The 21673-nt window shown below is 31.8% G+C and overlaps 2 protein-coding genes across 2 annotated transcripts in view; one reads left to right on the top strand and one right to left on the bottom strand.

The window, feature by feature from the left end:
• The window catches only part of LOC134706711 (glycosyltransferase-like domain-containing protein 1), a 34457-nt gene extending 24531 nt beyond the window's left edge, over nt 1–9926 (top strand). Inside the window, exons 7-16 of the mRNA XM_063565892.1 lie at nt 2575–2765; nt 3127–3294; nt 3855–4018; nt 4490–4727; nt 5409–5518; nt 6265–6409; nt 6954–7024; nt 7560–7651; nt 8636–8821; nt 9306–9926. Of these exons, the coding sequence (XP_063421962.1) occupies nt 2575–2765; nt 3127–3294; nt 3855–4018; nt 4490–4727; nt 5409–5518; nt 6265–6409; nt 6954–7024; nt 7560–7651; nt 8636–8752 (1296 nt within the window). The 3' untranslated portion in view covers nt 8753–8821; nt 9306–9926. The remainder of the gene's footprint in view (nt 1–2574; nt 2766–3126; nt 3295–3854; nt 4019–4489; nt 4728–5408; nt 5519–6264; nt 6410–6953; nt 7025–7559; nt 7652–8635; nt 8822–9305) is intronic.
• Nucleotides 9927–13252: 3326 nt separating this feature from the next.
• On the bottom strand, nt 13253–17999 carry LOC134706709 (partner of Y14 and mago-like). The gene is made up of 3 exons (XM_063565891.1): nt 17820–17999; nt 15397–15493; nt 13253–13812 (listed from the first exon to the last, which is right to left on the bottom strand). Exons 1-3 carry the CDS (start codon nt 17875–17877, stop codon nt 13293–13295), a joined length of 675 nt encoding a protein of 224 aa, XP_063421961.1. The 5' UTR covers nt 17878–17999; the 3' UTR covers nt 13253–13292.
• Between the last annotated feature and the right edge of the window lie 3674 nt (nt 18000–21673).

Here is a 21673-nt window from a genome sequence, read left to right as displayed (position 1 = left end):
AGATTATGTTCTCTTACTAAATAATTCAAAATTTTGGTATCTCATTCAACAAGAGATAAAGGATACAACAGATACAGTTTATTATCGCTATTTTGTGCATTTTCCCTTTGATATTTTTTTTGTGATAAATATGTGATATCTAATGATTTAAGAAAAAAAACTATTAAAGTAATATGTATTTGCTGTACATACTCTTTCAGTAAAGGGTTAAACTCCATGTGAAGGTGCTTTATTTATTGGAGGCTTCATCTTCGCTAGCCATGCAAGGGTTACGATCCACTCCCATTAAGAGAACGGGAGTGGATCGTAACCCCTGGCTAGCGAAGATGTGGAGGCTTATAAACAGAAGATAGAAGATTTTCAGAAAATAGTTCTTGAAAACGCGTTTCATTCCCTATTATTTCTAGGATCCACCAATTCTTATTTTATTGGTTCCTTGTTCAACTTGTTGCTTATCTATCATCACAGGAATCGGAAGTTCTATCAATAAATAAAAATTCTGTAAATAATAAAGTCGACTATCAATAAAAGCTGTACGAGAAGCTCTATTGATAGTCGACTTCATTATTTACAGAATTTTATTGATAGAACTTCCGATTCCTGTGCTCTCATTTATTAATTTTGTATGAGCCTGGTATGCGTTTTAACGTGTTTAGCCAACCTAGCTATAAGGTCAAGCATAAAAAGTATGGAAAGCAGTATTACTTTTTGGACTTGAAATCTAATGATATTAACAAGTCTTGCTGTTTGTTTATATATGGCACAAAATTCAATTCACTCTCAATTACCCTCATTGAAGTATAATGATTATATTGGTTACTATGTTTTTGGGACTTTTTTAAGCTCACTTTGCATGGCCCATACAATCCCATCTTTTTCCCAATTTCTTCTATGAATACTACTGTCACTCTAATATAATTGGACTTAATAACCAATGCAAGCTATTAGAAAAATTATTTGACTCCCTAGTTGTGCCTATTGCTCTATACGGTAGTGAAGTATGGGGAATAGGCAAACAGCACAGGGATTCAGATCCCTTTGAACACTTGCAGTATAAATTCATTAAAGAAATTCTAGGAATACATTGTAAAGCATCAAATGCTGCATGTTTAGCCGAGCTAAATAGATTGCCTTTATATACCAAAATAGAATTTTCAGCAATAAAATATTGGCTTCATATACTTGAATCAAATAATTCACTTGCCCAAAAAATTTATTAAGCAACTGAAAAAAATAACTCTTGGATAATAAATATGAAAAATCTCATTTCAAGACTTGGATTTCATTTTATTAATCTAAATCCTATTGATATTAAGATGTATTTAAAACCCATTCAAGAAAGAATTAATGATATAGCCTTCCAAAAGCAAGAAACTGACATCAATCAAAATAAAAAATTGAATTTTTTTAATATACTTTATAAACCAAATAAAAGACCATCGTATGTTGATCAATGCAAATCATGATAGATCAACATTATGTAAATTGAGGTTAAGTGCTCATACTTTATCTATTGAAAGAGGGCGATATCTAAAAATACCAAAGCAGAGTAGGGTATGTCTTTGCTGCAACAATGGAGACATTGAAGATGAACTTCACTTTCTTTTAAAATGTTCCTCCTATAAATATGTGAGAGATAACCTTATTAAAAAATTAAATAATGTTCTATTGAACAACAAATTTCCTTCCTTATCATATAACTTGCTTATATCAATTCTAAATAGTAATTCCCAAACAATATTAAAAATTGTTGTCAACTATTTGAATGAATGCTTGTTGGTGAGAAACTCATTATTAAAAGGTACTTGATTTCTGTAATAATGTATATGCTTCTCATTTATTTTTTTATATATTTCTCTCATAATAATATCCACTGTCACTCCTTCATTGTATATATGTTATTGTAGTTAGTCTTTAATTTGTTGCCATAACCATTTATTGTCAATGTGTTAGTGCTAATAAAGTTATCTTATCTTATCTTATCTTATCTTATAACATACAACTTTTGAGTTCAATGCATTTCTGTCAAGAACTCTGGTTTTAGTGAATATCATTCATGTGTTTAGGGGCATCGTCACTTCTGTTCCAATGTTGAGCAAGTGGTTGGAAAACTATAACACTATTTTGCACAAATTATTCGGCAAATTAAATTCTTATGATTGACAATCAGCACTGCTATCATTATGGAACTGTCATGACTATGATTAAGTACTTACAAAACAAACATTATTTCTAGTTTATCCTGCACAGTGACAATCCCTTAGACACTAGATGAACTTTAATAGTGCAGGGATACAGGGGATCCCCTCTATTTGGTAAATGACGTCATAAAGGCGTGCATAATTGATGAATTTTTCCTGGTGACGGAGGAACTCGAAAGTGGTCTTTTATATTCCATTTAACTATTTAAACTATTGTCAGTTTATTGTCTTAAAACTATATGTCATAATCATTTAATGTAATGTGCTAATAAATATTGTCTATTGTCTATGAAACTTATAGGCTAAATGGACCTTAGAACACTACATAGGTGTGAAGATAATTGGAAAACAGCAAACTATCTTTTTATTTTAGATAATCATGAAAGCAGAGATACTAATTATTGAACCATTTTATGGTGGGTCACACAAACAGATGGTAGATTTACTTCAGTCTAAGATCAGTGACTGTGATGTGATGACAATGCCAGCCAAGAAATGGCACTGGAGAGCAAGAACTAGTGCTATATACCTGAGTCAACAAATTCCTTATTCTCATAAATATAGGTTTGATTATCAGTCATTGTCAGTATGATCTAAATTGATATTCAGTTATAAGTCATGTCCTGTAATGCTTTGCAATTCAATTTCGACTCAAAATTTTTATCTGGAAATATTTAAAGTCACTGATCATGCTGATAGCTAGTTTATTGCCATTTGGCATTAGCAAACTGTAAATTAACAAAATCATGAATTCATGACAATATTAACTTGGTTACTGTTATAAAGTCAGTGTACACATTTGTTAAACTTTTATATTTAACATGTTTAAGACTAATATTAAATCAATCTTGGATTCATGGTCATTAAAGCAGGTCACAGAGACATTTCTGCATGTTTTCAATTTTACCCACTTATTATTTTGCAGGACTCTGTTTGCTAGTTCAGTATTAAATCTAGCAGAACTTATTGCATTACGACCAGATTTGCAGGGACTCACAAAGATACTGTATTTCCACGAAAATCAGTTGGTTTATCCAATCAAAAAGCAGCAAGACCGAGACTTCCAGTATGGTTATAATCAGATAATATCATGGTAAGATATCATCCAATCAGTAAGCAGCAAGATTGAGATTTCTTTTATGGCGGTAATTGAACTTATATCATGATAAGTTGTTATCCAATAAAAAAGCAGCAAGATTGAGATTTCTAATATGGTTATAACTGATGGTATTTAAAGTTGTTATCCCACAAAAAAAGATTAAAACTTGCAGAATATTTATGCTAATGTTATAAATACGAGGGTCGTTATTGAGGTTACCTTAATGGTGAATAATGATAAAAAAAAACGTTGCCAAATGACATAAATGGTCATTTTTGGTGCATGACAATAAAAAGTACATTTTCTTCACAACAATAAAAACAGATCATGTTTGATATCTAATTCTTTTCAAAAATAAAGGTAACAGATTATTATTTAAGACCTCTAAATCACGATTGACAGTTTAAATGCTTTAAGGATATTTATTGTATAATTTGTAATAGCTTCTTTTACTACAAATCATGTGTCTTATGAACACTAAAAAGGAAAATTTTTACCTAATTTGTTCATAACAGATTAAACAAATCATAGTAAACTTTTATTTTATATTACAGTATGGTAGCTGATACTGTGGTTTTTAATTCCAAATACAACATGGAATCATTTTTATCATCGATTAAGACCTTTCTGAACTTAATACCTGATCACAGACCCAAGACATTAGAAGATGTCATCAGACCAAAATGTCAGGTCTTGTACTTTCCCTTGGACCTTCCAGGTAATTTAATGTCAGGACTTGAAATTTTTTTGTTACCTTTATAGTAGTGTAATGTCAGGTATTGTACTTTCCAGGTAATATTATGTCTAAAAAAAGTTAATTATTATAATCTTCAGTCATTACTTACTACATTCAAGAATAGCATTTGCATTATTTTTTACTGCAAACACAAGAACAGCCAAAATTGACATTTTGTAATTCTAAATATTAAATGTTTATAAAAACTCTAGTCTGAACTCAAGTTTTGATAATGTGAGGAGAACACTGGAATAAACCAATAATGAATATGGCAGCACATACATGAGCTTTGACCAATGAAAACATCTTTTTTTTAGACTTTGTTGGAAGACTTTCAATTCCAGACCAGATCCAACCAAATACCTTATGTTTTAAAATTTAAATTATATGCAATAGGTTAATGTCTATTGCTCAATTGATTTCATTTTTCTTGATATTTATTGTCTTATTTAGTCAGGAATGGTGATCAATCAATAGAAGGCTTGAAGCCAGAATCATCTGCTTATAAGACCAACACTGATAATGTATTATCAGATAGCAAATGTCAAATCAGAGATCAGCTGATTGAATCACAGGACTCATACACAAATTATAAGGAAGTCAACTTGACATGTGCAGAAGACCCCCGTTCACCTGAAGCAAATCATGGTAGCCCTGTGAAGCCACTTCATATTGTTTGGGCACACAGATGGTAAATACATATATCAGTATTATATATCTTATAATTGGTTGAAATGCTACATATGTCCTATAACTCTTATTTCATTTTATGTAACAGTCATCCTGTTTCAGTCGTAGATAATCTGGATCTCAGAAACTTAACATAGTTATGTCAATAATCATGATAATAGTAAATTCAATTTAGGATATGTATGTGTCATTTGATTATAAACTTGCAAATTGTACGGAAATATTTAATTATCATATTATTATTTTAGTTTCAAGACTCACATGGCTTATTTGTTATGTCCTTGATTTAGCTGAAAAATCTTAATTTTAGATTTATGTTTAATATCTTTTGGTTGAGTGATTATGATGCAATTAGATTTTTATTGAACATACAAAAAATTTGCTTTATAGTTATATTATAGTGACTAACAATTGAGTTTATTTTTTGTTCCTGATGACATGCTTATAATGAAATTGCAAATTCCTTCTGTTATTCAAATGATGGAAAATTCATTGCATTTTGTTTGATTTACCAAATACTATGTCATTGCTTTTAAGAATTATGAACTAACTGCAACTTGTAAGGTTTTGTACCTGTATTTCCAAACAATATTTATTTGCAAATACCCTGTATAAAAGTGAAGAAAAATGTAATTTGATGATTAATTTCACAAATTTGAGGACAATTATGAATATTTTGCAGGGAGCATGACAAAGATCCAGATACATTCTTTGAGGTTGTGACATCATTATCTGAAAGCGGAAGTGAATTTAATTTGTCTGTCCTTGGTGAACAGTTTACAGATATACCAGGTAATAACTGCAACAGATGAAGGATGCACACAGAACTTGTAGTTGTCACTATGTTCATCTCTCTATCAATTGTTTTTGTAAATTTGATTGCTAATGATCTCAGTTGATTATTTGATATGTTGAATGTCTTTTCCCCAGGTTGTTGCTTACCAATACCTAGACGTGTCTACCCATTTCACCAGGGAACTTCAAGAATGTTTTCCTTGGTTGTTCCTTGTAAAACATCAAATTTGGTAGATTTTCCATGATGTCTGTAATAGATTAAATCCACTAAGGATTTTATTATCCCTTGGCTGCCACATTGTCGATACTTACATAGCTATGCAAATGAGTCACATTGACGTCACACCTTCTATGATGTAACTCTCACAACATTGAGCGACAAATTCAACCCATGGATTCAAATGTCTCTGCCTCTGGATTTAAAATATCTTATATGTGACTACCTGTAGGATTGTACCAAAGGTACCCTTTACTCCTTTAAAATTAGGTCAAATTCCCAAATTTCAATACAACATTTTTGAATAATTAATAAAATGTTGCATTTCATGTTAAAATTTGTGGTTTGATTTTTATAATTTGGACTGAGTCTGGGGACATCTATATATATATATGAATTAAGCTGTATTTAACATTGTATTTTATAAGTTTAGTGGTATTGAACATTGAATTATATGAATTTATAGCTATTTAACATTGAATTTTATGAATTTAGAGGTAATTAACATTGTATTTTATGAATTTAGAGGTATTTGATAGTGCAAAAGAGAAGTTAGAAAGACATATAGTAAATTGGGGCTACCAGAAGAGCAGAACAGACTATATTGACATACTGAAGTCAGCTGATGTAGTAGTATCAACTGCATTACATGAATTTTTTGGAGTTTCCATGTAAGTATACTGAGAACATTTCCATAATATCAATTGTTTGGGTTTAAATAAAACATGGGGAGGCTAATACAAAAAATCATAGATGGAGGGCTGTCTATATAAAACCTTATTTGGAGAATTTAGTTTGTTTGGCTTTATAAATATTTTGATATGAGCGTCACTGATGAGTCTTATGTAGACGAAACACGCATCTGGCATACTAAATTATAATCCTGGTACCTTTGATAACTATTAGTATTAGTTTACATGCTGAAACAGATACTGTTAAACTTTTACTGGACAACAATAAATTCAAACAAAAAACAATCTTAAGCTTTTCAGACCAATGTTAAATGTGATAAGTCTCACAACTTTTCATTTGACATAGTTTTTGCTCTCTGCTACCTTTCCTTGTGTTATATCATGTAATATATGTTATTTGATGTATTGTATGTTTATGCATGTGCAATACAGTTTCATTTAAACATGTTACAATATGCAATATACCTGTAGTGATAATTTAATGAACGATTTTAATGGATCAGTATTGATATTTTTATTATAGGTTAGAAGCTGTATATTATGGTTGCTACCCAATGTGTCCAAATAGACTTGTTTATCCTGAAATATTTCCAGGTATATTGTTTTTAACCTAATCAGAGCACATATATGTCACGTTCTTAACCTCATTTCAGATAACCTGATAACAGCAGTACTTTTGCTTAAATCCTATGTTTCATTCACAAATGATTTTTGAATTCAGATAAACGTTATTTTATCCCTGTATAATGATCAATGTGGATTAATATAAAAATAAGACGATGTGGAATAAGTGCCAATGAGGAAACTATTCAACAAAAGTCTATTATGTGCATGCATGCATCTATAGGTCATAGTATTGCCTTCAACTATGATCAAAACACATATACCGGTATACAGTATAGGAAAAGAAAGAAAAAGAACTGCCTGATCTATTTAGAAGACAGTAAAAAGAAAAACAATTGTAATACACAGCAGCCCACAACATCCACTGAGTTATAGGTTCTCCACTTTGGACATAAGCCTCTCTCTTACCTGGGAAAGTGATGTAACAACACAATAAAAAAAAACAATTAAAGGCAATGCCATTTATATTCATAAAATATTTTATGCACTTTTTTTGTTATTGTAGATGTTTACCTGTATAATACCAGTAAACAGCTGATAAAATCATTAAAAAGGTTTTGTAAATTCCCTGCTTTAGCCAGAGACCATATATGTCAGGTAATATTAAGTATAGTAGTCAATGATAACTGTGAGTCCATTGATAAAGCTAGAAGTATTTCAGTGAAGATTTTGACAAGAAAATAAATAATTTATTATAAAGGTACAGTCTTTTGATCATACAACTGCCTTCAGAGTATACTGAAGTGATATTCACATTTGTATTCAACATATAAAATTAAGAAAGTAAATGAGGAATGTGTCAAAGCGACAACAAGCCGACCATAGAGCAGACAACAACCGAAGGCCACCAATGGGTCTTCAATGTAGCGAGAAACTCCCGAATATACTTGTTTTGTGAATTTATTTTGTTGTATACATACAATGGATTTGTGTTTATCCATTCATTATCAAACTTAAATTTATTTATTTAAAATGGTCCTGAAACTGGATCTCTCTAATGATATCACTTTAAAGTTGTCATGACATGCAGAACTATGTCATCTAATTGCATGTAATTCAGTGGTTGTTGTGAGTTGCTGTCTATCATATTTGATTTTCCTGTATTGGTTTATACATAAATCTGACTACTGTTTATTCTCACATCCAGCAACATCAACAATGAATTTTAAAAAAAAAGTTTGTGATTAGGTCAATTTATGGTGAAATACTAGTGCTAGGTCAATGATACCACATATTATTTTATTTATGTTACTGGGGGTTCTTGTTGGAAATATATGTTTAGACCTAAACCTTTGATAATTGGAATTATGCAAATATACATTTAACTCTGGCTTGACAAGTTTTTGACGCTACTCTATGTCAAGGACGTATAACTAACAACTAATATATGTCCTTGTCTATGTATATGAAAGTTTTATAACAAGAATAAACACTTCCACCATGCTTGTGATGTGTTATATTCAGATACTAAAAACAAAATAAAAACATCAGTAAAATACAAGTGACTGTTTGCATAGGTTTAAGATTTGATCTCAAATTTTTGTAACATATACATGAAGTTTCTATATTTTCTATTTGTAGGTACAAGTAGAAAAATATTTGTGGACCAACATGGCTCAAAATTATATTGGTCTTCTTAAAAATCAAGGCAACACTGGGGAGAAGTTAGAAAGTGCACAAACTGAGGATGTCACTTGAAGACATTAAAATATGGTTTATCTTGAAAACAAATACCAATTCAAGGTTATCATATACATGAGATAGAAGGTAAACATTTCTTAAGTTAAGTTATTGAACAATACATACATAAAGAGTATTTTAAATAAATTCCTAGGAGAGTCATTATCTTATACCTATATATAAAATCAGAAATTATTGTGAAAAAATGTGACAGGGTTATAAGCGCAATAATTTCAACTTGCGTTTTGAATTTTTTATATGAATTAAACAGGATTTTTCTCAATATCGCAAAAAATTAAAATTGGATTTCAGTCTAAAATGATAAAAATGAGATGCTAAATACTTGCAATAATTTATTTTCATTGGGTTGTAAAAGTTTTAACGTGCACACAATTTTAGAATGAAGCGCTTCATACAAAATGTGCTTCAGTCAACGCTTTTACACTCCGATGAATTAAAAAAAAGAAGCATTCAATTTTTAAAAAGAAAAAGTAAATCAAATAAAAATGCAACAAAGGAATTTATATATTTTTTTGTGCCAGCTAATCACAATTTATCTTTATTTTTGTAGATTCGGAGATGCTGCTAGATTTCAAGGTCAAGTTTATATGGCAGTTATGAAAACAAAGTTGATAAAAAGTTGAATGTGAGCTGCTAATAATAATGTGCAGGTTTAAATGGTTCATTCTGTAATCTGGTCAACATGATTCTTTAGTTTATAAGTGACAGGAGACAAGCATCGTGACAATTGTTGTACCAGATATTGGATTATAACAAACACCGAAGAGTCATAGTTTTTTTATTTAAGGAAAATGTGATGCTTGAACATAACATAAAGAATTGTTACTATATACCATATTACTGATGGCCATTATTGACATATAAACTTGGTATTTTTCAATACACCTATGTTGATTTACAAGTTATGTTTTTAACATTCAATAAAAAAGTATATGTGCAATGTAGCATAATGAAATGTTTTTAATCATTGGGTTTCCATTCTACAAACACTATTTGAACTTCAAAAACTATTAATCTCTTTTAAACCATTGAGCCATTTGGAATCAGTTTTAGCCAGTCATCCTTTGATTTATATGATTAACCAAGCAACATGCATCTAACAGAACAAATATAATAGATGGACAGCAAACTAATGTCTCAGGCTGCACCACATATTTTTCTGTCCAAGTACAATAACTACATTAATTTTTATTTTAAACGTTTTTATAATTTTACAAGAAATGTGGAGTGAGCAACAGAACAATTAAATCTAACTCTTTTTGACAACAAATTTACCTTATGAAGCAGTGAAATAAATCAAGTTACCTTACACCAAGGCTCTAAATATATAATCAAATTGTAAAAAAGATGATAAGTGTAAGATTTAACAACAAGAGGCTCCAAAGAGCCTGTGTTGCTCAATTGATATTTTTGTTTAAAATTGATGCATGGAGTATTGTAACCATTATACTTTTGCTTTAGTTTAAGAAATATAAGCCAAAATGTGTGTTATACCCTTAGGTTATATTTTTTGCCATGTAGGCCATGTTGTCCCAAAGGCAGGGTCACCAAACACATTTTTTTTAAACTAGATACCTAAATTATAATTGTGGCCAAGTTTGGTTAATTTTCCAAATTAGTTTCAGAGAAGATTTTTTTAAGTTCACAAAAATTTGTTAAAAATTGACTTCAAAGGACAATAACTCCTTATGAGGTCAATTGGCAATTTTGGTCACGTTGACTTATTTGTATTTCTTACTTTGGTGAACATTATTGCCGCTTACAGTTTATCTCTATCCATAATAATATTCAAGATAATTACACAAGAGTGCACACCCTGAAATGTCTCACCTTCTTTACTAATCATTGACAATATGTTGACAGTCCCTAAATATAAAGCTTTGCTATAACTATCACATTAACATAACATGATCCAAGAAAATGAGGTCAAGGTCATATAAGTTATAAATTAAACCAAACGTGAAATACATGTATCAGTAAACTTACAATTATTCAATACACTAAATATAGGTGACCTATTGCTTATTGTTTCTAAGAAACAGACTAAGCCAAGTAAACTAAACATTAGATTGACCAATGAACCATGAAAATGAGGTCCAAGTAAGATGAACCATGCCAGGCACACATGTACAGGTTTATACAATTTTTTCATACAACAATATAGTTGACCTAACCATGAAAATGTAGTCAAGGTCAAATAATACATGCAAGACTGAAAAGTACATCATAAATATTTCTATACACCAAATATAGTTGACCTGTTGCATATAGTACCAGAAAAAAAAGGCCAAAACTAAAAAAACTAAATTTTTACCACTGAACCATGAAAATGAGGTCAAGGTCAGATGACACCTGCCAGATAAACAATTTACACTGTATAGTCCTTCCATACACCTAATATACTAGACCTTTTGCTTATAGTATCTGAGAAATGGACTTGACCACCAAAAACACAACCTTGTTAAAACTTACCATGAAATGAGTTTGAGTTCAAGTGAAAAATGTAAGACTGGCATGGGGACCTTGCAAAGTACCACACATACCAAAAGGACTTATCCTATTACTCATAATAAGAGAGAAATTAACATTACAATTTTTCATTTTTTTAAAGTTGTCACTGAACCATGAAAATGAGATCGAGGACAATGGACCTGTGACAGACAGAAACTTCGTAACATGAGTCATCTATATACAAAATATGAAGCATCCAGGTCTTACACCTTGTAAAATATAAAGCTTTTAAGAAGTTAGCAAACACCACCCCGCCTCCTGATCACTTTACCTATGTTGAGCTTTCTGCAACACAAGTCGTAGGCTCAACACAAAAAATGCAAAACTTCCTTAAATTACCAATTCAGGGGCAGCAACCTTGCAACCAGTTGATTCATATGAAAATTTCAGGGCAGATCTTACCTAACCTGATGAACATATTAAACCATTGTCAGATTTGCTCTAATTGCTTTAGTTTCAGAGATATAAGCCAAAAACTGCATGCTACCCATATGTTCTATTTATACCCATGTAGGCTATGCTTGTTGGGGTCAAACCCTGATGATTGTAAGCAAGTTTGGTTGAATTTGTTAATGTTGTGATGTTACACTATATTTTCATGTAAGGGTAAAGGTTGGTACCTATAAAAACATTTAAACACGCTGCAATAGTTTGCACCTGTCACTAGTTTGGAACCAGATTTTAAGTGATTGTTGTTTGTTGATATGCTTCAAAAGTGTTTCTTGTTTAAATGGTTTTACATGTACAATAGTCATTTTTGGAGCCCTTTATAGCCTGCTGTTTGGTGCAAGGGAAGGCTCCGTCTTGAAAAATGTAATTGTGCCTGATGTTCATATGATGAAATATAATCTTTCAGTCAGTTTAATTGAAGTCTGGAGCTTGAATGTCAGTTAACTGCTAGTAGTCTGTTGTTATTTATGTATTATTGTCATTTTGTTTATTTTCTTTGGTTACATCCTGTGATATCAGACTCGGACTTCTCTTGAACTGAAATTAATGTGCGTATTGTTATGCTTTTACTTTTCTACATTGGCTAGAGGTTTAGGGGGAGGGTTGAGATCTCACAAACAGTTTAACCCCGCTGCATTTTTGCAACTGTCCCAAGTCAGGAGCCTCTGGCCTTTGTTAGTTTTGTATTATTTTCTAGTTTCTTGTGTACAATTTGGAAATAAGTATGGCGTTCAGTATCACTGAACTAGTATATATTTGTTTAGGGGCCTGCTGAAGGACGCCTCCGGGTGCGGGAATTTCTTGCTACATTGAAGACCTGTTGGTGACTTACTGCTGTTGTTTTTTCTACTGTCGGGTTGTTGTCTCTTTGACACATTCCCCATTTCCATTCTCAATTTTATTTGACCTGTAATGGTTTACTTTGATCTAACTTATCATGACTCATGATAAAACTAAATACAGAACCTGATTACTTGCCTGAATTTTCTATGTGCAAGTACCACAACTCTGTGCAAAATCATCAGACTGGAACAAAATTCAAACTTGATCATTAACCGGTTATGAAAAAACTATATACCAAATATCAAATCACATTCTTCAAGGATGAAGAAAAAGTGTGCAACATTGATTTGCCAGACTTTGGATGGACAGACAAACAGATGGACATATAGCAAAGCTATAGTACCAGTCTGCACAGTTAGCCACTGGTCCGATGCCCCAGACTAATAAAATTTCATTCAGACGATTGAGTTTTTAACAAAACATTGTTTGGACAAATAAGAAAAATGTCTTTATATTGTCATCGGACTAGAAGTTGATTTTTTTTTGGTGCAGACTGTTAAAGTACCCTTTGACCTTGTTTTAAGGGACTTATAAAGGCAACTTACTGTCTGAAATGTACACCAATTTACTTAGAACTCCTGCCACTTAAAGTTGAGTAAAAAATTATGACTGAACAAACCATTAGACATAGATGCGATTATATAATTAAAGTTGAGTAAAAAAAATTTGACTGAACAAATCATTAGACATAGATGCAATTATATAACTTCATTTTTATTTCATTTATCTCTGATTATAATGCTTTCAAGTCTAATTGTAAATCTTGAATTTCTGCTAGCAATGACGATTTTTTGGCTATTTTTTCCAACTGCTCCTTTTCAGGTTCTTTCAAGTCACCTGAATTTATCTTGGCTTCTAAATCTTCAACTTGTTTAAGCTTTTTTTTCACATTACGCAACTTTTTCTCAATACTGGCTTTGTCATTTGATTCACTTGATTCAGGCTCCACTGTTTTCACTGATATTAAATCTGATTTTTTTGTTAAATCTGATTTTTTTGTTGAATCAGATTTTTTTGATTTTGTTTTTATGTCTGTTTTAGCTAATGAGTCTGCTATGTGATCTACTTGGCTGCTCTGTCCTTCACCTTGACCTTGTTTCTTTTTCTCTTTTCTTTTCATGTTTTTCTTTGCTGACTTTGACATAGCTGATGTGTCTTCCTGTACATGTGTTTTAGGTGGTTCTTGTCCAGGACTCATGCCAGGTGGTAATGAAGGTTTACTCTTCATCCATTGAACACCTTTATTTTCATACCTGAAAAAAAGAAATATGGTACACAATTTTTGTTTGTCTCTATAATTATTACAACCACTTCTTTTTACTTGGTTATTGCAGGTTTAATAGATTCAATGAATTATAATTTGAATTGTTTGATTACTGGTGGCTAATTGTCCAGTGGCATATTTTTAAATGAAAATCTGTTAATGTCCATGTTCAACTACAGGCTAGCAGTGTATCATCAACAAGTGTTTTTTTAAAGGATGAAGTACAAAAAAATCAAAATCAGATGTTTTAAATATTTGATATTCATTTAGCATCACAACGATTGTCTATTTACTTTAATAATATTCATGGCCAAAAACCTAATGATAAAACCTCATACTGGCAGGGGGAGATAAGTGCATTACAATGTTTGCTACCTACTGTTGTAACAATTATCTCCCATGATCAATATTCAAACTTTGAAACTTGACAATGCTGAATATATGTTTTCCATTCCGGTTCATACATGACATGTAATCAATATGATTGATAGATAGTGTCATGAATGTATTCAGAGTCAAAGTTCAGAATTTTAACCTTTAACAATGTTTAATTGATAACATTTAGAACAATGTGTATTCAAAGACAAAAAACATAGTTCTACTATATACCATAATATGTGCATGGCAATCTTTTTGAGAAAAAAAGTCACATGGAATATATTTTGGTACTCATCATCCTGAAAACCACAAACATCCAGTTGCATTAGATGAAAAAAATGCATTTTATTAGATAGTAAAATAAATTTCCAAATATGATCTGTTAAAATCAAAAACTTTGAATTTTTTAAACCATCAAGGACCATAACTATGATAACCATGATTACTCTTGTTCATTTAAAAGAACAAATAAGACAAACAAATCTAAACCTGTGGTTATGGGTACAATACACTCAATTCAAACAACTCAAATTAATTCCTAAAACCAGCTGTGTGACAGACAGATGGACATATCTCTATACATTTCAGTCAGCTGTATTAGTACCATATGCATTCATGTACTATTATATTATCTCCCATATCTGATTCTAAACAAGCTTCCTTACTACAGACAAAATTAGCAAAATTGGTCTTTTTTCTCAATTATCTTGTGCATTTGTACTAACAGTATGAACATAATCAAAGCTGAGCTTTTTATTAGACTGAATAAATTGAAAATTTACAAAGCCGTAAAAAAGGAGAAATTTTTGATCATTATGTTCTATAGCATGTATGTGTCACACAATTTTTCACCAATTCAAAGTTTTATCAAAGTTATCTATTAACATAAATAAGTACATTCAAATTTTTATAAATTAATAAACAATACTAAATAAAATGAGAGCCATATTCTATACAAAAGTATAAAGAGACTACTAAAATGCATAGATATATATATATACTACATTCATACAAGGACGTATATTAGATTGTTAGTTATACGTCCTTGATTCATAACATTAAATGATATGAAATAATTTGAAAGTACTTTTTACAAAATTTCTATGTCTTCTTATAACTAAAATGGTCCAAGAAGAGTAATAACACAGATTTTATTGATGCAAAATTAAATATGTCCCTAAAATGTAAGCATTACGTTGGGACTTCATCTTGTGGAATGTATCCATCTTTCACTTTACGTGGCTTTCTCCATGTACCATCTGGCCGTCTTGATGCAGGAATGAATAATTCACCTAAAATAAAGAGTTAAAGACAGTTTAGAGAAAACACAACACAATTGCATATGTCAGAACATCAACATACAGGTATTCATTGGTCTCAGACAGTAAACGACTATAGAACATCTCTCCACAGCCTTTGGTGAATAGGGGTTTCATACAAGTAGGCCCAGAGTCAACTTGGACCAAAATAATGGCCACTCAGACTAAGTATATAATTAGTTTTGACATAATAAAGAATTAAATGAAAAAGACTGTCATGACTGTGTCCGATGAGAAGTCAGTCCCTTATAAGTTTTGACACTGATTTTAAGTATAGAAATGACTAAAATTTGTACCTTTTAAGAATAATTAAATTTACACCATTGATTGCAACAAGACTTTTATTTGCTTCAATAAAGTTTTAAGAATGAATTGAAATACTAAGAAATAATTTGTATTCACATTATACAGTATTTTTTCAATCATGCTTGCAAATTTAGCAACATGCTAAAATGATATTGTCATTTATAATATAACATTTAATAATTTTTTATCACTTATATGGACATTGGTCATGTTGGTTCAAAAATCCTCTTTTAATACTTTCTCTGAGTTGTTATTGTAGACTGGCCAAGTTGTCTTAATCATAGTTTTTTGATTGAGTTAAGTCTGCCAATTGATATTTTACCGTGTGTTTTTCTATGTTGGGATGTTATGCTATTGTTTCAGAAAAGGGAGAAGGTTTGGATCCACTAAAACGTTTAATCCTGCTGCAAATGTTTGCACCTGTCCTAAGGGGGTTTCCCTTTGAATGGTTTTACACTAGTAATTTTGGGGCCCTTTATAGCTTGTTGTTCAGTGTGAGCCAAGGCTCCATGTTGAAGGCCATACATTGACCTATAATCATGATATACATGGTTTACTTTTTAAAAAATTGTTATTTGGATGGAGAGTTGTCTCATTGGCACTTACACCACATCTTCCTATATCTATAGACAGTTTGAGTTACTAATCATTTGCTTATTTGCTTAAATTATTTTGAAAATTCAAGTTGTCTTATTTATTATTAGTAAGTAACTGGTTAGTCCAAGTTGTCCCGCATTCAAGGATCCTACCTCAGTAGATGCTTAATTAAGGGACTACACTTGCACTGTATCATGTGTATTGGAAGAAGAAAGATATATAAGTGCCAAGAGAATGTTGTGGGATTATAGTTTAATATTACTGTATGTATATATGTACTGGTAAATGCCTCCATTATCCACAGAGCCCCATGAAAGCTGCATGTACACTACCTAGATCTGAATTAATGTTATTGTAGATGTGTCACCAACTTATAACTGAGACATTTTTTTTTACAAGGACAATCAATCCCCACCCAACACAAGGGAGTGCTAGGACACCTGAAAGTCTTGTTATTATGGTAGAGGAAGCTGAAGTACTCGAGAGAACCACTGAGCCATTTACATGTAGCGGAATCAGACAAACCGGACAGATTTCAGAAACTTGATCTACAGGTCAAAAGAAGAGGACAACTTTGACCAACCAAGGCCCCCAAAGTACCCATTCTAGTTTAATCTCTGTGTGAAGGAAGATGAAAAGCACCATTGTGATGTACTGAAATGTCGGTTAAAAGCTCAACAGAGCTTATATGTTGTCTCTGTTTGTATACCTTGCCAACTCTAAATAGAGCTTATTTATTATACTGAAATTTCCAGCATCCCAAATCAGTATTGAACCCTGGACCTTCAGCACTGTAGCCATTTGCTAACAGGTTAATACAAAAAGGGAGAATAAAAACTATAGGGACAATACATTAACCCTCTTGCTGCCGGAGGGACACATATGTCCAAACCGGCAGTGCCGGAGGGACACATATGTCCATGGATAAATTTATGCGAGCTTCTCATCAATGCTGTATCTCTTTCAATTAAAAGACCGAATATTAAACAGGTTTATGTTTTTCTCTGATTGGTCCCAAATGTAATGGTCATTATGTCGTGACGTCATTTATCGAATGACGTCGTTGTTTGGCATGTTACGTCACAGACATTGAGCTGTCGTATTTTCCGGCATATGAAATGCAACCTTGAAAAACGGTCGGCAGCAAGAGGGTTAACGACATATCAAATATAACCCACACAAATTGGTGACACTGCTTCTTTTCCAAAGTCTTGTGAATATCATTGTGATATTTGCATAATGTATACCTTTCACTAACATAGTTCAAAAAGTTAGACGTTAAGGTCTTTTTGAATATCTTTGTACAAATGTAACTGTACATAGAGACTTGGTTCTTTAAGTCAATGAACCGACAAAACCGGGTAAAAAATCCTCGAAAATTCTTTTCAATTATTACCTGTCGCTTCGTCTTTTACTACGCCTGTTCTCTCTATGTATGTTTCCTTTTCTGTCATGACTAAATTCTTATATTGTTTATACCCTGGATATTTATTTTATGATTTCGGTTTTCACACCACTCACGAATTTTTTTAGAAAAAATTTGTAGTTATCTCCCATGCGCTTTATTATAATTTTAAAATGACACCGTATTTTTTTTCCGCTTTTGCATTCTTTAATTTCCTGCTGGTGGCAAAAGAATCTATGCTGCATGGAGCTACAATGTATTCACTGTTAGGTGCAGGATTACATGGAATAAATGGTATAAATCCACTATTATCGTATAAACTTTTCCAGACATACGTTATACCGAGAATGCTATATGGAATTAATTCTCAACATTAATTAAACTGATATCCCGCAAAAATTAGAAGCTTTTCAGAAAGAAAAAAAACATTTGAACAAATTATAACTTTACCACAAAGAACTGCTACTGCTGCTATCTCTATCTTGCTCGGAGCAGAAACTATTGAACAACTCATACATAAAGCTGTCATTTCCCTATTTCTCAAAATATCCAAAGATCCTAACTCAATTGAATGTAAAATTGGAATTAGCCAGCTAGCTAGCAAAAGACGATAAATCAAATAGTTGGTACATAAACGTGGACAAAATCCTCAAATCTTATGATCTTCCATCCGCACATGAGATTATACTAAATCCAGAGAAAAATTGAAAACGATTGACTCATGAAAAATAGATGGACCGAAATTGCTAGAAGCAAAACAACACTCAATTTGTATTACATGGAAGTTAACAACTGGAATTTAGTAAAACAAACTTCTGTTGGAGCAGTGTCAGAGATCACAAAAGAGATGTTAGCAAAGGGATAATAAAATCTAGGATACTTACAGGAACTTACAAAACCCAAAGTATTACCAACCGATTTGACGAAACAAAATCTGCAGAATGCAAATTGTGCATGGTAGGACGTGAGGATTATAAACAGTAAACACTTCCTCAATCTAATTAGAAACCAATCTCTCATCGCTCCCGTTTTCTGATATGTCGCGTGGCTCCACGCGTCACGCGACATCAGAAAACGGGAGCGACGAGATGTCGCTTTTTAATGTGTGTGAAAGTCTGGATAGTGTGAGAAAAATTCATCTCAATAGACTAAAATCACTACTGGAGGATAATCATATCCCTTATTGCAGTATATTTAATTCTGATGAGGACCTTCACGAATTCTTAGCTGGCTGTTCTAGGAACAACCCTTTAACTGTGTCTCAGTAGAGAGATTTAGAACGAATCTGCAAAGACTAGATCTATGCATTGCATGCTAAAAGAGACCAACTTTTGGAAAACAAATGAACAATCAGTTAAAGTTCGGTGCTTAACATGCAGTTGGCTGTCACTCGAGGGAATGTAACATGTAACAAGTATTATACTATTTATGTGTATACTATATATTGAAGACCTGTTAGTGACCTTCTGTTGTTTTTTTTTTCTATGGTCGGGTTGTTGTCTCTTTGACACATTCCCCATTTCCATTTTCAATTTTATATAAACTTAATTAAATACTAAGTGATATAGTAAAGTAATCCTTAGTTAAAATCATAACTAGAGTATTTTGAATATTAATTACCCCTGTAAATAAACTTGTAGACCTTAAATTGTGTTGACGACCTCTACTGTTTTTTAAACATTTTTTTTATTATAGTTTTTTTCATTTTCTTTTTTCTTTTTCTTTTTACCATTTTTGATTTTTTAAGTACATATAAACTAAATATGAAACTACACTAGTGCATACATTTACCTATAACTAATACGGAATAGTAATTCATATCACTTCCCTTTTTGCTATGAGAAATTTAAACAACTGATACGTTAGTATTTTTATCCATTTTAAAATGTATATAGTGTAAATACAAGTTCCTGTTTTTTAACTAGTTTTTAGTCTAACCCTATTCTAACTCTGTTACTATTATTTTAAATTTTTAACTAGTACATAAAATTTCTAATAACGCAATTTTAAAAATAGACATTTTTTTTAATGCGGTGACCCTGCAGATAGGGTGGACATCCTGAACATGCTGAAGAAGAAGAAGAAGATGATGGGGTAGACTTTTGAATTTCCTCACTTCTCTCATCCATCTTCTCCTTTCTCCCACATGCGTTTTCAAATTATTGTTTCATTGACCTTTGTCATTTTAGATAATGTTTTGTTCATCTCTTTGACTCTCTTTCTCTCTTTTAACTTTATCTAGTAGTTACTGAAAAGTTGTTAATTTTAGTGATCTTTATAGTGTGGTGTTGAAACTGACCCGTATTAAACAGAAATATCTAAATCAAGGAGAGGACAGTTATTACTGTCTACATTTGATATATTTAAAGTAAGTTCCTTGAAGAAAATTACGGCTGTATTTTTGTTCTGTTTCTTAGAAATTCTTGATCATCTATTAAACGAAAAAAAATCATCAAGATAACGGTGAGTTGAATTTTATCACTTAAATGCAATTTAAACGGATCTCTACTAAGTTAAGTCAAAAACTGTGATTCATAACCTGAGTACATGTATAAGAACAAGTCTGCAATTGAAGGGACACAATTAGTGCCCATAGGAAATCCCGAATACCTACAACCTGTCGATAAACTTTGTTACATAAATATCAATAAGCCGGAAATAATTTACACCTCCAGTAAGTATATCTAGCATATTTACCTTTCTCATCAGAAAAGGCTTTAAATGAGTTTCTGCAAATATATTTGCATTCAGAGTTACAGTACGGTAGAATTAAATAGGACAACTTTAGTCTGATAAGATTGTGTTGAAGTATAGTGTAAGGAGTTGAACAGTCAAAATTGTCAACAGAATCAAAAGAAACCATCACACAAAGCGCGTAATTCTTTTCTGCAACATCGCAGGTAAACGATTAAAAGTAACAACAAAGCTATAATTGGTAACATGGTTTTAACTTAATGCACCTGTTACGACGCTAGATAAAAACTGAAGAGGAAGGGTAGCTTTATTTTTGTAGAGCCTAGGTGGTTGAGTGGTCTAGCTGGTCGGGCATAATGCAAAGCGATTTGGTGCCACGATATCTCAGAACCATGAGAACGAAACCCAGCCAGAGGAGAACAAAAAAAAATGCTTCCGCAAGGTTACCAGGTGAAGGTTATTCCTGAAACAAATATTGTTAGCATTGACATCGGTTCAACAAATTTTTAATTTTTCGAAAAACTAAGGAATTTCTTATCCCAGGCATAGATTACCTTAGCCGTAATGGCACAACTTTTTGGAATTTTGGATCCTCAATGCTCTTCAACTTTGTACTTGTTTGGCTTTATAAATATTTTGATGAGCGTCACTGATGAGTCTGATGGAGAGGAAACGCGCGTCTGGCGTACTAAATTATAATCCTGGTACCTTTGATAACTATTACGACGGACAAACAGAGAACAGTATAACGTAATACTGATCTTCGACGGATGTAACAAAACGAGGTCCATTTTTTTTTATTTCTATCTTTGAAGGCGTAGACTAGTTTAATTCGATCTTTGTAGTGTGTTTTGTTTAAATAACGTAGATAAATCATTACATAACTTTATTTTACATAAAAATCGGATATCATAAAGGACTCAAAACTTACCTAAATTCATCGTTTAATAACTGGCTTATTTTATGTACACATAAATCTGAAAATCTTTACTGCAGGTAAAAAAACGCCAAAAGAGAACCACCAAGAAAAAGATTACAAAAACTCAACCAAAGCGAATAATCAAGGAAAAGTAGTAAGATTGGAGGATAAAATCAACATCATATAGAAAAATAGAATTATTTAAGGAATGACTGTAATATTTTTTCTGTCT

Source organism: Mytilus trossulus, chromosome 2, assembly GCF_036588685.1.
Source record: "Mytilus trossulus isolate FHL-02 chromosome 2, PNRI_Mtr1.1.1.hap1, whole genome shotgun sequence".
Classification (NCBI taxonomy): Eukaryota; Metazoa; Mollusca; class Bivalvia; order Mytilida; family Mytilidae; genus Mytilus; species Mytilus trossulus.
Note: the sequence above shows the minus strand (reverse complement) of the source record. Positions and strands in the feature narration are given on the sequence as shown.